This window comes from Salvelinus fontinalis, chromosome 35 (assembly GCF_029448725.1).
Source record: "Salvelinus fontinalis isolate EN_2023a chromosome 35, ASM2944872v1, whole genome shotgun sequence".
NCBI lineage: Eukaryota > Metazoa > Chordata > Actinopteri > Salmoniformes > Salmonidae > Salvelinus > Salvelinus fontinalis.
In genome coordinates this window covers 42,120,440-42,136,095 of record NC_074699.1, presented here as the reverse complement: position 1 = coordinate 42,136,095, position 15,656 = coordinate 42,120,440, and the positions used below count along the sequence as shown (strand labels likewise).

The following is a 15,656-nucleotide window of genomic DNA, read 5'->3' as shown; positions in this document are numbered from 1 at the left end:
TCACAGTGGTCAGGTATTCTGCCACTGTATACTCTCTGTTTAGGGCCAAATAGCATTCTAGTTTGCTCTGTTTTATTGTTAATTCTTTCCAATGTGTCATGTAATTATCTTTTTGTTTTCTCATGATTTGGTTGGGTTTAATTGTGTTGCTGTCCTGGGGCTCTGTGGGGTCTGTTTGTGTTTGTGAACAGTCCCCAGGACCAGCTTGCTTAGGGGACTCTTCTCCAGGCTCATCTCTCTGTAGGTGATTTCTTTGATATGGAAGGTTTGGGAATCGCTTCCTTTTAAGTGGTTGTAGAATTTAACGTCTCTTTTCTGGATTTTGATAATTAGCGGGTATCGGCCTAATTCTGCTCTGCATGCATTATTTGGTGTTCTACGTTGTACACGGAGGATGTTTTTGCAGAATTCTGCATGCAGAGTCTCAATTTGGTGTTTGTCCCATTTAGTGAATTCTTGGTTGGTGAGCGGGCCCCAGGCCTCACAACCATAAAGGGCAATGGGTTCTATAACTGATTCAAGTATTTTAGCCAGATCGTAATTGGTATGTTGAATTTTATGTTCCATTTGATGGCATAGAAGGCTCTTCTTGCCTTGTCTCAGATCGTTCACAACTTTGTGGAAGTTACATGTGGTGCTGATGTCTCTGTCTCTCTCTTTCTCTGTCTCTCTCTTTCTCTCTCTCTCTACTCTCTCTCTCTCTTTACTCTCTCTCTCTTTCTTTAGTGTCTCTCTCTCTCTCTAATCAAAGAGTTTCAATTATTTATTTTTCTCTCTACATTTTTGAGGAGATAGTTCAGAAAGCCAGTCAGGACTATGACATGTTTCGGGGCCTGTTCTGTGTAAGTATTGTTTTTCTAATCATTCTCCTTCCTTTTGTTTCAGAACACATTTACCCAGGTGCAGTTTGGACCAATGAGGTTATACGAAGATCATCTTGAGGTACAGGTCCTATTGATGCCTCTGTTGAATGTCCTGATCAGACTGAGAACTGAGGTACAGGTCCTATTGACACCTCTGTTGAATGTCCTGATCAGACTGAGAACTGAGGTACAGGTCCTATTGATACCTCTGTTGAATGTCCTGATCAGACTGAGAACTGAGGTACAGGTCCTATTGATACCTCTGTTGAATGTCCTGATCAGACTGAGAACTGAGGTACAGGTCCTATTGATACCTCTGTTGAATGTCCTGATCAGACTGAGAACTGAGGTACAGGTCCTATTGATACCTCTGTTGAATGTCCTGATCAGATTGGAAACTGTCAACTTTGTGATTTTCCCCAAAACAACAAGGCCTTTAATCTCCATTTGAAAATGATTGAGTGTCTTTAAGACAACAATCCCCCTTTCAAACATTCAAACAGAAGGAAAAAAAACTGTTAATGGACGCTTTGTGCGTTGCGTACCCTGGTGTTGTCTAGGCAACAGAGCCAAACGTCAACGACTATGGCCATACTATAATGAACAATGCACGTTATATATGAGTGAGTGTGTGTGTGTGTGTGTATGCCTGTGTGTGTGTGTGTGTGTGTGTGTGCGTGCGTGCGTGCGTGCGTGCGTGCGTGCGCGCGCGTGCGTGCGTGCGTGCGTGCGTGCGTGCGTGTGTGTGTGTGTGTGCGTGCGTGCGTGCGTGCGTGCGTGCGTGCGTGCGTGCGTGCGTGCGTGCGTGCGTGCGTGCGTGCGTGTGACTTCACCGCAAGGCCAACATTCTCTGACCGATGGTCAATGGCTCATTATACCACATCTCTCAAACACTCTGCTCTCTCCTTTGTCTAGTGCTATACTATCCAGTAGTGAGGTGACGAGAGAGAGAGATGGAGATGGAGAGAGAGAGCGAGGGGGATAATATAGAGAGAGGGATGAAGGGAGGAGAGAGAGAGAGGGGGCAGAGAGAGCGAGGGGGTGAGGGGGATAATATAGAGAGAGGGATGAAGGGAGGAGAGAGAGAGACCCAGAGAAAGAGGGGAATAATATAGAGAGAGGGATGAAGGGAGGAGAGAGAGAGACCCAGAGAGAGGGGGCAGAGAGAGCGAGGGGGTGAGGGGGATAATATAGAGAGAGGGATGAAGGGAGGAGAGAGAGAGACCCAGAGAAAGAGGGGAATAATATAGAGAGAGGGATGAAGGGAGGAGAGAGAGAGACCCAGAGAGAGAGGGGAGGGGCGTCTGTGTGAGAAGGCCTTTTTTAACTTTCCCTGTAGGGGATTTTAGTTCCTCCCATCCTTATGTTTTAGTTTTCTTAGAATGTTCATTGTTCCAGAGCACTCAATAACAAATACCCAGTAACCTCTCCTCCAAGTGTTCAGAGTAAGTAATCTCTCCTCCAAGTGTTGAGAGTAAATAACCTCTCCTCTAAGTGTTCAGAGTAAGTAATCTCTCCTCTAAGTGTTCAGAGTAAGTAACCCCTCCTCTAAGTGTTCAGAGTAAGTAACCTCTCCTCTAAGTGTCCAGAGCAAGTAATCTCTCATCTAAGTGTTCAGCGTAAGTAATCTCTCCTCTAAGTGTTCAGAGTAAGTAATCTCTCCTCTAAGTTTCCAGAGTAAGTAAAATCTCCTCTAAGTGTTCAGAGTAAGTAACCTCGCCTCTAAGTGTCCAGAGTAAGTAACCTCACCTCTAAGTGTTCAGAGTAAGTAAACTCTCCTCTAAGTGTTCAGCGTAAGTAACCTCTCCTCTACGTGCCCAGAGTAAGTAATCTCTCCTCTAAGTGTTCAGAGTAAGTAACCACTCATCTAAGTGTTCAGAGTAAGTAACCTGGCTAGCAGGTGCTGGCTAGCAGAGTAGAACACCTGGTTAGGGGAGGTGCTGGCTAGCAGAGGAGAACACCTGGTTAGGGGAGGTGCTGACTAGCAGAGTAGAACACCTGGTTAGGGGAGGTTCTGGCTAGCAGAGTAGAACACCTGGTTAGGAGAGGTGCTGGCTAGCAGAGTAGAACACCTGGTTAGGGGAGGTGCTGACTAGCAGAGTAGAACACCTGGTTAGGAGAGGTGCTGGCTAGCAGAGTAGAACACCTGGTTAGGGGAGGTTCTGGCTAGCAGAGTAGAACACCTGGTTAGGGGAGGTGCTGGCTTGCAGAGTAGAACACCTGGTTAGGAGAGGTGCTGGATAGCAGAGTAGAACACCTGGTTAGGAGAGGTGCTGGATAGCAGAGTAGAACACCTGGTTAGAGGAGGTGCTGGCTATCAGAGTAGAACACCTGGTTAGGAGAGGTGCTGGCTATCAGAGTAGAACACCTGGTTAGGGGAGGTGCTGGATAGCAGAGTAGAACACCTGTTTAGGAGAGGTTCTGGCTAGCAGAGTAGAACACCTGGTTAGAGGAGGTGCTGGCTATCAGAGTAGAACACCTGGTTAGGAGAGGTGCTGGCTATCAGAGTAGAACACCTGGTTAGGAGAGGTGCTGGATAGCAGAGTAGAACACCTGTTTAGGAGAGGTTCTGGCTAGCAGAGTAGAACACCTGGTTAGGGGAGGTGCTGGATAGCAGAGTAGAACACCTGTTTAGGAGAGGTTCTGGCTAGCAGAGTAGAACACCTGGTTAGAGGAGGTGCTGGCTAGCAGAGTAGAACACCTGGTTAGGAGAGGTGCTGGCTAGCAGAGTAGAACACCTGGTTAGAGGAGGTGCTGGCTATCAGAGTAGAACACCTGGTTAGGAGAGGTGCTGGCTAACAGAGTAGAACACTTGGTTAGGAGAGGTGCTGGCTAGCGGTGTAGAACACCTGGTTAGGGGAGGTGCTGGCTAGCGGTGTAGAACACCTGGTTAGGAGAGGTTCTGGCTAGCAGAGTAGAACACCTGGTTAGGAGAGGTGCTGGCTAGCAGAGTAGAACACCTGGTTAGGAGAGGTGCTGGCTAGCAGAGTGGAACACCTGGTTAGAGGAGGTGCTGGCTAGCGGTGTAGAACACCTGGTTAGGAGAGGTGCTGGCTAGCAGAGTGGAACACCTGGTTAGGGGAGGTGCTGGCTAGCAGAGTGGAACACCTGGTTAGGAGAGGTGCTGGCTAGCAGAGTAGAACACCTGGTTAGGAGAGGTGCTGGCTTGCAGAGTAGAACACCTGGTTAGGAGAGGTGCTGGCTTGCAGAGTAGAACACCTGGTTAGGAGAGGTGCTGGCTAGCAGAGTAGAACACCTGGTTAGGAGAGGTGCTGGCTAGCAGAGTAGAACACCTGGTTAGGAGAGGTGCTGGCTATCAGAGTAGAACACCTGGTTAGGAGAGGTGCTGGCTAGCAGAGTAGAACACATGGTTAGGGGAGGTTCTGGCTAGCAGAGTAGAACACCTGGTTAGGAGAGGTGCTGGCTAGCAGAGTAGACCACCTGGTTAGGAGAGGTGCTGGCTAGCAGAGTAGACCATCTGGTTAGGAGAGGTGCTGGCTAGCAGAGTAGACCACCTGGTTAGGAGAGGTGCTGGCTAGCAGAGTAGAACACCTGGTTAGGTGAGGTGCTGGCTAGCAGAGTAGAACACCTGGTTAGGAGAGGTGCTGGCTAGCAGAGTAGAACACCTGGTAAGGGGAGGTGCTGGCTAACAGAGTAGAACACTTGGTTAGGAGAGGTGCTGGCTAACAGAGTAGAACACCTGGTTAGGGGAGGTGCTGGCTAACAGAGTAGAACACCTGGTTAGGAGAGCTGCTGGCTAGCAGAGTAGAACACCTGGTTAGGAGAGGTGCTGGCTAGCAGAGTAGAACACCTGGTTAGGGGAGGTGCTGGCTAGCAGAGTAGAACACCTGGTTAGGGGAGGTGCTGGCTAGCGGTGTAGAACACCTGGTTAGGAGAGGTGCTGGCTAGCAGAGTAGAACACCTGGTTAGGAGAGGTGCTGGCTAGCAGAGTAGAACACCTGGTTAGGAGAGGTGCTGGCTTGCAAAGTAGAACACCTGGTTAGGAGAGGTGCTGGCTTGCAGAGTAGAACACCTGGTTAGGAGAGGTGCTGGCTAGCAGAGTAGAACACCTGGTTAGGAGAGGTGCTGGCTAGCAGAGTAGAACACCTGGTTAGGAGAGGTGCTGGCTAGCAGAGTAGAACACCTGGTTAGGAGAGGTGCTGGCTATCAGAGTAGAACACCTGGTTAGGAGAGGTGCTGGCTAGCAGAGTAGAACACCTGGTTAGGAGAGGTTCTGGCTAGCAGAGTAGAACACCTGGTTAGGGGAGGTGCTGGCTAGCAGAGTAGAACACCTGGTTAGGAGAGGTTCTGGCTAGCAGAGTAGAACACCTGGTTAGGGGAGGTGCTGGCTAGCAGAGTAGAACACCTGGTTAGGAGAGGTGCTGGCTAGCAGAGTAGAACACCTGGTTAGGAGAGGTGCTGGCTAACAGAGTAGAACACTTGGTTAGGAGAGGTGCTGGCTAACAGAGTAGAACACCTGGTTAGGAGAGGTGCTGGCTAGCAGAGTAGAACACCTGGTTAGGGGAGGTGCTGGCTAGCAGAGTAGAACACCTGGTTAGGGGAGGTGCTGGCTAGCGGTGTAGAACACCTGGTTAGGAGAGGTGCTGGCTAGCAGAGTAGAACACCTGGTTAGGAGAGGTGCTGGCTAGCAGAGTAGAACACCTGGTTAGGAGAGGTGCTGGCTTGCAGAGTAGAACACCTGGTTAGGAGAGGTGCTGGCTAGCAGAGTAGAACACCTGGTTAGGAGAGGTGCTGGCTAGCAGAGTAGAACACCTGGTTAGGAGAGGTGCTGGCTAGCAGAGTAGAACACCTGGTTAGGAGAGGTGCTGGCTATCAGAGTAGAACACCTGGTTAGGAGAGGTGCTGGCTAGCAGAGTAGAACACCTGGTTAGGAGAGGTTCTGGCTAGCAGAGTAGAACACCTGGTTAGGGGAGGTGCTGGCTAGCAGAGTAGAACACCTGGTTAGGAGAGGTTCTGGCTAGCAGAGTAGAACACCTGGTTAGGGGAGGTGCTGGCTAGCAGAGTAGAACACCTGGTTAGGAGAGGTGCTGGATAGCAGAGTAGAACACCTGGTTAGGAGAGGTGCTGGCTAACAGAGTAGAACACTTGGTTAGGAGAGGTGCTGGCTAACAGAGTAGAACACCTGGTTAGGAGAGGTGCTGGCTAGCAGAGTAGAACACCTGGTTAGGGGAGGTGCTGGCTAGCAGAGTAGAACACCTGGTTAGGGGAGGTGCTGGCTAGCGGTGTAGAACACCTGGTTAGGAGAGGTGCTGGCTAGCAGAGTAGAACACCTGGTTAGGAGAGGTGCTGGCTAGCAGAGTAGAACACCTGGTTAGGAGAGGTGCTGGCTTGCAGAGTAGAACACCTGGTTAGGAGAGGTGCTGGCTTGCAGAGTAGAACACCTGGTTAGGAGAGGTGCTGGCTAGCAGAGTAGAACACCTGGTTAGGAGAGGTGCTGGCTAGCAGAGTAGAACACCTGGTTAGGAGAGGTGCTGGCTAGCAGAGTAGAACACCTGGTTAGGAGAGGTGCTGGCTATCAGAGTAGAACACCTGGTTAGGAGAGGTGCTGGCTAGCAGAGTAGAACACCTGGTTAGGAGAGGTTCTGGCTAGCAGAGTAGAACACCTGGTTAGGGGAGGTGCTGGCTAGCAGAGTAGAACACCTGGTTAGGAGAGGTTCTGGCTAGCAGAGTAGAACACCTGGTTAGGGGAGGTGCTGGCTAGCAGAGTAGAACACCTGGTTAGGAGAGGTGCTGGCTAGCAGAGTAGAACACCTGGTTAGGAGAGGTGCTGGCTAGCAGAGTAGAACACCTGGTTAGGAGAGGTGCTGGCTAGCAGAGTAGAACACCTGGTTAGGAGAGGTGCTGGCTAGCAGAGTAGAACACCTGGTTAGGGGAGGTGCTGGCTAGCAGAGTAGAACACCTGGTTAGGGGAGGTGCTGGCTAGCAGAGTAGAACACCTGGTTAGGAGAGGTGCTGGCTAGCAGAGTAGAACACCTGGTTAGGGGAGGTGCTGGCTAGCAGAGTAGAACACCTGGTTAGGAGAGGTGCTGGCTAGCAGAGTATAACACCTGGTTAGGGGAGGTGCTGGCTAGCAGAGTATAACACCTGGTTAGGAGAGGTGCTGGCTAGCAGAGTAGAACACCTGGTTAGAGGAGGTGCTGGCTAGCAGAGTAGAACACCTGGTTAGGAGAGGTGCTGGCTAGCAGAGTAGAACACCTGGTTAGGGGAGGTGCTGGCTAGCAGAGTATAACACCTGGTTAGGAGAGGTGCTGGCTAGCAGAGTAGAACACCTGGTTAGAGGAGGTGCTGGCTAGCAGAGTAGAACACCTGGTTAGGAGAGGTGCTGGCTAGCAGAGTAGAACACCTGGTTAGAGGAGGTGCTGGCTAGCAGAGTAGAACACCTGGTTAGGAGAGGTGCTGGCTAGCAGAGTAGAACACCTGGTTAGGTGAGGTTCTGGCTAGCAGAGTAGAACACCTGGTTAGGGGAGGTTCTGGCTAGCGGTGTAGAACACCTGGTTAGGGAAGGTGCTGGCTAGCAGAGTAGAACACCTGGTTAGGAGAGGTGCTGGCTTGCAGAGTAGAACACCTGGTTAGGAGAGGTGCTGGCTTGCAGAGTAGAACACCTGGTTAGGAGAGGTGCTGGCTAGCAGAGTAGAACACCTGGTTAGGAGAGGTGCTGGCTAGCAGAGTAGAACACCTGGTTAGGAGAGGTGCTGGCTATCAGAGTGGAACACCTGGTTAGAGGAGGTGCTGGCTAGCGGTGTAGAACACCTGGTTAGGAGAGGTGCTGGCTAGCAGAGTGGAACACCTGGTTAGGGGAGGTGCTGGCTAGCAGAGTGGAACACCTGGTTAGGAGAGGTGCTGGCTAGCAGAGTAGAACACCTGGTTAGGAGAGGTGCTGGCTTGCAGAGTAGAACACCTGGTTAGGAGAGGTGCTGGCTTGCAGAGTAGAACACCTGGTTAGGAGAGGTGCTGGCTAGCAGAGTAGAACACCTGGTTAGGAGAGGTGCTGGCTAGCAGAGTAGAACACCTGGTTAGGAGAGGTGCTGGCTATCAGAGTAGAACACCTGGTTAGGAGAGGTGCTGGCTAGCAGAGTAGAACACATGGTTAGGGGAGGTTCTGGCTAGCAGAGTAGAACACCTGGTTAGGAGAGGTGCTGGCTAGCAGAGTAGACCACCTGGTTAGGAGAGGTGCTGGCTAGCAGAGTAGACCATCTGGTTAGGAGAGGTGCTGGCTAGCAGAGTAGACCACCTGGTTAGGAGAGGTGCTGGCTAGCAGAGTAGAACACCTGGTTAGGTGAGGTGCTGGCTAGCAGAGTAGAACACCTGGTTAGGAGAGGTGCTGGCTAGCAGAGTAGAACACCTGGTAAGGGGAGGTGCTGGCTAACAGAGTAGAACACTTGGTTAGGAGAGGTGCTGGCTAACAGAGTAGAACACCTGGTTAGGGGAGGTGCTGGCTAACAGAGTAGAACACCTGGTTAGGAGAGCTGCTGGCTAGCAGAGTAGAACACCTGGTTAGGAGAGGTGCTGGCTAGCAGAGTAGAACACCTGGTTAGGGGAGGTGCTGGCTAGCAGAGTAGAACACCTGGTTAGGGGAGGTGCTGGCTAGCGGTGTAGAACACCTGGTTAGGAGAGGTGCTGGCTAGCAGAGTAGAACACCTGGTTAGGAGAGGTGCTGGCTAGCAGAGTAGAACACCTGGTTAGGAGAGGTGCTGGCTTGCAGAGTAGAACACCTGGTTAGGAGAGGTGCTGGCTTGCAGAGTAGAACACCTGGTTAGGAGAGGTGCTGGCTAGCAGAGTAGAACACCTGGTTAGGAGAGGTGCTGGCTAGCAGAGTAGAACACCTGGTTAGGAGAGGTGCTGGCTAGCAGAGTAGAACACCTGGTTAGGAGAGGTGCTGGCTATCAGAGTAGAACACCTGGTTAGGAGAGGTGCTGGCTAGCAGAGTAGAACACCTGGTTAGGAGAGGTTCTGGCTAGCAGAGTAGAACACCTGGTTAGGGGAGGTGCTGGCTAGCAGAGTAGAACACCTGGTTAGGAGAGGTTCTGGCTAGCAGAGTAGAACACCTGGTTAGGGGAGGTGCTGGCTAGCAGAGTAGAACACCTGGTTAGGAGAGGTGCTGGCTAGCAGAGTAGAACACCTGGTTAGGAGAGGTGCTGGCTAACAGAGTAGAACACTTGGTTAGGAGAGGTGCTGGCTAACAGAGTAGAACACCTGGTTAGGAGAGGTGCTGGCTAGCAGAGTAGAACACCTGGTTAGGGGAGGTGCTGGCTAGCAGAGTAGAACACCTGGTTAGGAGAGGTGCTGGCTAGCAGAGTAGAACACCTGGTTAGGAGAGGTGCTGGCTATCAGAGTAGAACACCTGGTTAGGAGAGGTGCTGGCTAGCAGAGTAGAACACCTGGTTAGGAGAGGTTCTGGCTAGCAGAGTAGAACACCTGGTTAGGGGAGGTGCTGGCTAGCAGAGTAGAACACCTGGTTAGGAGAGGTGCTGGCTAGCAGAGTAGAACACCTGGTTAGGAGAGGTGCTGGCTATCAGAGTAGAACACCTGGTTAGGAGAGGTGCTGGCTAGCAGAGTAGAACACCTGGTTAGGAGAGGTTCTGGCTAGCAGAGTAGAACACCTGGTTAGGGGAGGTGCTGGCTAGCAGAGTAGAACACCTGGTTAGGAGAGGTTCTGGCTAGCAGAGTAGAACACCTGGTTAGGGGAGGTGCTGGCTAGCAGAGTAGAACACCTGGTTAGGAGAGGTGCTGGCTAGCAGAGTAGAACACCTGGTTAGGAGAGGTGCTGGCTAGCAGAGTAGAACACCTGGTTAGGTGAGGTGCTGGCTAGCAGAGTAGAACACCTGGTTAGGAGAGGTGCTGGCTAGCAGAGTAGAACACCTGGTTAGGAGAGGTGCTGGCTAGCAGAGTAGAACACCTGGTTAGGGGAGGTGCTGGCTAGCAGAGTAGAACACCTGGTTAGGGGAGGTGCTGGCTAGCAGAGTAGAACACCTGGTTAGGAGAGGTGCTGGCTAGCAGAGTAGAACACCTGGTTAGGGGAGGTGCTGGCTAGCAGAGTAGAACACCTGGTTAGGAGAGGTGCTGGCTAGCAGAGTATAACACCTGGTTAGGGGAGGTGCTGGCTAGCAGAGTATAACACCTGGTTAGGAGAGGTGCTGGCTAGCAGAGTAGAACACCTGGTTAGAGGAGGTGCTGGCTAGCAGAGTAGAACACCTGGTTAGGGGAGGTGCTGGCTAGCAGAGTAGAACACCTGGTTAGGGGAGGTGCTGGCTAGCAGAGTATAACACCTGGTTAGGAGAGGTGCTGGCTAGCAGAGTAGAACACCTGGTTAGAGGAGGTGCTGGCTAGCAGAGTAGAACACCTGGTTAGGAGAGGTGCTGGCTAGCAGAGTAGAACACCTGGTTAGAGGAGGTGCTGGCTAGCAGAGTAGAACACCTGGTTAGGAGAGGTGCTGGCTAGCAGAGTAGAACACCTGGTTAGGTGAGGTTCTGGCTAGCAGAGTAGAACACCTGGTTAGGGGAGGTTCTGGCTAGCGGTGTAGAACACCTGGTTAGGGAAGGTGCTGGCTAGCAGAGTAGAACACCTGGTTAGGTGAGGTTCTGGCTAGCAGAGTAGAACACCTGGTTAGGGGAGGTTCTGGCTAGCGGTGTAGAACACCTGGTTAGGAGAGGTGCTGGCTAGCAGAGTAGAACACCTGGTTAGGTGAGGTTCTGGCTAGCAGAGTAGAACACCTGGTTAGGGGAGGTTCTGGCTAGCGGTGTAGAACACCTGGTTAGGAGAGGTGCTGGCTAGCGGTGTAGAACACCTGGTAAGGAGAGGTTCTGGCTGGCAGAGTAGAACACCTGGTTAGAGGAGGTGCTGGCTAGCAGAGTAGAACACCTGGTTAGGGGAGGTGCTGGCTAGCAGAGTAGAACACCTGGTTAGGAGAGGTGCTGGCCAGCAGAGTAGAACACCTGGTTAGGGGAGGTGCTGGCTAGCGGTGTAGAACACCTGGTTAGGGGAGGTGCTGGCTAGCAGAGTAGAACACCTGGTTAGGGGAGGTGCTGGCTAACAGAGTAGAACACCTGGTTAGGAGAGGTGCTGGCTAGCAGAGTAGAACACCTGGTTAGAGGAGGTGCTGGCTAGCAGAGTAGAACACCTGGTTAGGGGAGGTGCTGGCTAGCGGTGTAGAACACCTGGTTAGGGGAGGTGCTGGCTAGCAGAGTAGAACACCTGGTTAGGAGAGGTGCTGGCTAGCGGTGTAGAACACCTGGTTAGGAGAGGTGCTGGCTAGCGGTGTAGAACACCTGGTTAGGAGAGGTGCTGGCTAGCAGAGTAGAACACCTGGTTAGGTGAGGTTCTGGCTAGCAGAGTAGAACACCTGGTTAGGGGAGGTTCTGGCTAGGGGTGTAGAACACCTGGTTAGGAGAGGTGCTGGCTAGCGGTGTAGAACACCTGGTAAGGAGAGGTTCTGGCTGGCAGAGTAGAACACCTGGTTAGAGGAGGTGCTGGCTAGCAGAGTAGAACACCTGGTTAGGGGAGGTGCTGGCTAGCAGAGTAGAACACCTGGTTAGGAGAGGTGCTGGCCAGCAGAGTAGAACACCTGGTTAGGGGAGGTGCTGGCTAGCAGTGTAGAACACCTGGTTAGGGGAGGTGCTGGCTAGCAGAGTAGAACACCTGGTTAGGGGAGGTGCTGGCTAACAGAGTAGAACACCTGGTTAGGAGAGGTGCTGGCTAGCAGAGTAGAACACCTGGTTAGAGGAGGTGCTGGCTAGCAGAGTAGAACACCTGGTTAGGGGAGGTGCTGGCTAGCGGTGTAGAACACCTGGTTAGGGGAGGTGCTGGCTAGCAGAGTAGAACACCTGGTTAGGAGAGGTGCTGGCTAGCGGTGTAGAACACCTGGTTAGGAGAGGTGCTGGCTAGCGGTGTAGAACACCTGGTTAGGAGAGGTGCTGGCTAGCGGTGTAGAACACTTCCTAGAAAAGGAGAGCCTCACACTCTGTTGAATCTACCAGAAGGAGGAGATATTTCTAGTTTGGAGTAGAAGTCCACTTTCTCTCACTCTTACTCACTCTCTCTCCCCTTCTTTCCCTCTCGATGTCTCTTTCCCTCACTCTCTCTCCCCTTCTTTCCCTCTCGATGTCTTTCTCCCTCACTCTCTCTCCCCTTCTTTCCCTCTCGATGTCTCTTTCCCTCACTCTCTCTCCCCTTCTTTCCCTCTCGATGTCTTTCTCCCTCACTCTCTCTCCCCTTCTTTCTCTCTCGATGTCTCCCTCCCTCACTCTCTCTCCCCTTCTTTCCCTCTCGATGTCTCTCTCCCTCACTCTCTCTCCCCTTCTTTCCCTCTCGATGTCTCTCTCCCTCACTCTCTCTCCCCTTCTTTCCCTCTCGATGTCTCCCTCCCTCACTCTCTCTCCCCTTCTTTCCCTCTCGATGTCTCTCTCCCTCACTCTCTCTCCCCTTCTTTCCCTCTCGATGTCTTTCTCCCTCATTCTCTCTCCCCTTCTTTCCCTCTCGATGTCTCTCTCCCTCACTCTCTCTCCCCTTCTTTCCCTCTCGATGTCTCCCTCCCTCACTCTCTCTCCCCTTCTGTCCCTCTCGATGTCTCTGTCCCTCACTCTCTCTCCCCTTCTTTCCCTCTCGATGTCTTTCTCCCTCACTCTCTCTCCCCTTCTTTCTCTCTCGATGTCTTTCTCCCTCATTCTCTCTCCCCTTCTTTCCCTCTCGATGTCTTTCTCCCTCACTCTCTCTCCCCTTCTTTCTCTCTCGATGTCTCTCTCCCTCACTCTCTCTCCCCTTCTTTCCCTCTCGATGTCTCTCTCCCTCACTCTCTCTCCCCTTCATTCCCTCTCGATGTCTCTCTCCCTCACTCTCTCTCCCCTTCTTTCCCTCTCAATGTCTCTCTCCCTCACTCTCTCTCCCCTTCTTTCCCTCTCAATGTCTCTCTCTTTCATTAAAACGAAATTCAACAATATAAAAAAATGTATTGAACTTTGTATGAAATTAGCTAAATGTATTGAACGTATTAGAAAACTCATTCATTTGACCAAGTAAATTATAAGACATGAGCAAAATGCATCAGTGATTCGTATTTCCCTGCAACCTTCTGAAATGGCACAGGAATGCCCCTGTGTGTGTGTGTGTGTGTGTGTCTCTGTGTGTGTGTGTGTGTGTGTGTGTGTGTGTGTGTGTGTGTGTGTGTGTGTGTGTGTGTGTGTGTGTGAGTGTGTGAGTGCGTGAGTGCGTGCGTGCGTGCGTGCGTGCGTGCGTGCGTGCGTGCGTGCGTGCGTGCGTGCGTGCGTGCCATTTTCAGGGGGGTCTCAGGGAGGACTTTAGCAGTGCGTACGGTATGACTTGTCTGTGGTAAAAACACAGGGCTGTGCCAGATCCAGTGAGCTACTACAGGAAGTCTGAATCACATAGGAGTGCACGTCACGTAGGAGGGCACGTCACGTAGGAGGGCACGTCACATAGGAGGGCACGTCACGTAGGAGGGCACGTCACGTAGGAGGGCACGTCACATAGGAGGGCACGTCACGTAGGAGGGCACGTCACATAGGAGGGCACGTCACGTAGGAGGGCACGTCACGTAGGAGGGCACGTCACGTAGGAGGGCACGTCACGTAGGAGGGCACGTCACGTAGGAGGGCACGTCACGTAGGAGGGCACGTGTAACTATTTTCCTGTCGTTCTCCAGGTACATCTCTGTCACTGCTACAGGTGCAACATTATAGTCCCTGTCATTAAATTACATAATCTTTTTTATATTTATGAGAATGAGTTGTTTAGACCAACGCAAAACAACAATGACATAAAACAGAAAGAAGTGGTTGGTATCCATCCAACAACATCCTTCATCAGTTGTCTACATGTGAAAGTTTCCAGCCTGCTGTATGGACAAGTAGTAGATTTCCCATGATTGCCTTCTGAATAGGTTTGTTTGCAGGTTATCTTGTGTTGTAAGATTTCACATCTATCTGAATAGGTTTGTTTGTATAGTACTGTATCAGTATGTTGTAGAGTAAGGTTTCCCATGAATGGGTGTGTTTGCAGACATCTTAAGTTAGACACAGTAAGACGATTTTTCACTCTTATCTGAATGGGTGTGTTTGTAAGCCCAATAAGTAGCTTACCCACCACTATCTACACTAGCCATCTATCTGAATGTGTGTGTTAGCAGTAGCTAAGTAGCTTAGCCTTATCTACAGTTAGGCTAGTAGGTGTGTTAGCAGTAGCTTAGCCTTATCTACAGTTAGGCTAGTAGGTGTGTTAGCAGTAGCTTAGCCTTATCTACAGTTAGGCTAGTAGGTGTCTTAGCAGGAGGTTCAGTAAGTAGCTAGCCCACCCCTATCTACAGTGAATAAGTAGCTTTCTCATCACCATCCGAATGGGTTTATTTGCAGAATAGTAGCTTTCCCACCCCGTCTACTGTGAACGGGTGTCTGTCTGTGTCTATCTGTCCTTAACTGTCTGTCTGTTTGTCTGTCTGTCTGTCTGTCCGTCTGTCCGTCTGTCCGTCTGTCCGTCTGTCCGTCTGTCCGTCCGTCCGTCCGTCCGTCCGTCCGTCCGTCTGTAGGCAGCCTACCTGAGAGGACCTGGCCTGGGCCCACATAACATAACCTATATCTTATCCTCCTGTCTGTCCGTCCGTCTGTCCGTCCGTCCGTCCGTCCGTCCGTCCGTCTGTAGGCAGCCTACCTGAGAGGACCTGGCCTGGGCCCACATAACATAACCTATATCTTATCCTCCTGTCTGTCCGTCCGTCCGTCCGTCCGTCCGTCTGTAGGCAGCCTACCTGAGAGGACCTGGCCTGGGCCCACATAACATAACCTATATCTAATCCTCCTGTCTGCCTGCATGGCTCTGCAGGAATGTTGACTTTTCAAACAACATTCCAATGTGGAATTGTCATCTAATTCCAGACAGCGTTCCTGCCTCCATCGCTCTGCGATGATGCCTCTACTACTTGGGATATGTATGCTGCCTGTAATGACAAGGGGTGTGAAGATACGTGGATTATGGTTTGTGTTAGCGCTAAACTAGGCTAGCAGGACCAACAGTAAGTGGATATTATTTGTGTTGCTAGGCTAGCAGGACCTACGTGGAATGTAGTTTGATTTAGCGGCGCTCTGCTAGGCTATCTGGACCTAAGTTGAACATGGTTTGTGTTAGGCTAAACTACATGGTTTGTGTTAGGCTAAGCTAGGCTAGCTGGACCTAAGCGGAATGTGATTTGTGTTAGCCTAGGCTAGGCTACGTAGCTGGACCTTGGTGGAATATGGTTTGTGTTAGGCTAGTTTAAGCTAGGCTAGCTAGACCTAAGTAGAAAATTATTTGTGTTAGCGCTGGGCTAGGTAAGGCCAGAGAGGAAGAGGTTGAAGCGAGAGGGTTTACTCAATGCGAGTGTCGAATTTGGTCAACAAAAAATACAATTGCTAATTTGCAACGTAAGGTTTATTTGATCTAATAGATGTTACGTAATGGTTTGGTTGTTACGAATGCACTGATATAGGTGGACGCATGTGGGATTTCTCAAACTTAGAAAAAAACAACTCTATATTGGAATTGTGCTTGCTGTTCACACGCGTATCCAACCTCTCATTGGCTAGAATGGTTCCACCTGATTTTGCCTCCTTCCACCTGCCTTCCATCTTTGAAGACATGTATTTCCATTGTTAGAGCGGTCACTCGGCTATCTTGTCAATATAATAGATCATCTTTGGTAAGGCTAGGCAAACTGGGCATTTTTAAATGGAATATGGTTCAAATAGATGTTATGCTAGGCTAGCTAGCTAGCTGGGCCTTCATGGAGCC

General features: G+C 51.1%; 2 protein-coding genes across 2 annotated transcripts in view; one reads left to right on the top strand and one right to left on the bottom strand.

Annotated features, from left to right (window-relative positions):
- LOC129834907 (histidine decarboxylase-like) overlaps positions 1-15,656 on the bottom strand; it is a 151,735-nt gene that overhangs the window by 77,356 nt on the left and 58,723 nt on the right. The gene's annotated exons all lie outside the window — the stretch shown is intronic.
- Positions 808-15,656, top strand: part of LOC129834906 (high affinity cAMP-specific and IBMX-insensitive 3',5'-cyclic phosphodiesterase 8B-like) — a 43,022-nt gene continuing 28,173 nt past the window's right edge. The window contains exon 1 of the mRNA XM_055900277.1: positions 808-942. Within this exon, the coding sequence (XP_055756252.1) occupies positions 916-942 (27 nt within the window). The 5' untranslated portion in view covers positions 808-915. The remainder of the gene's footprint in view (positions 943-15,656) is intronic.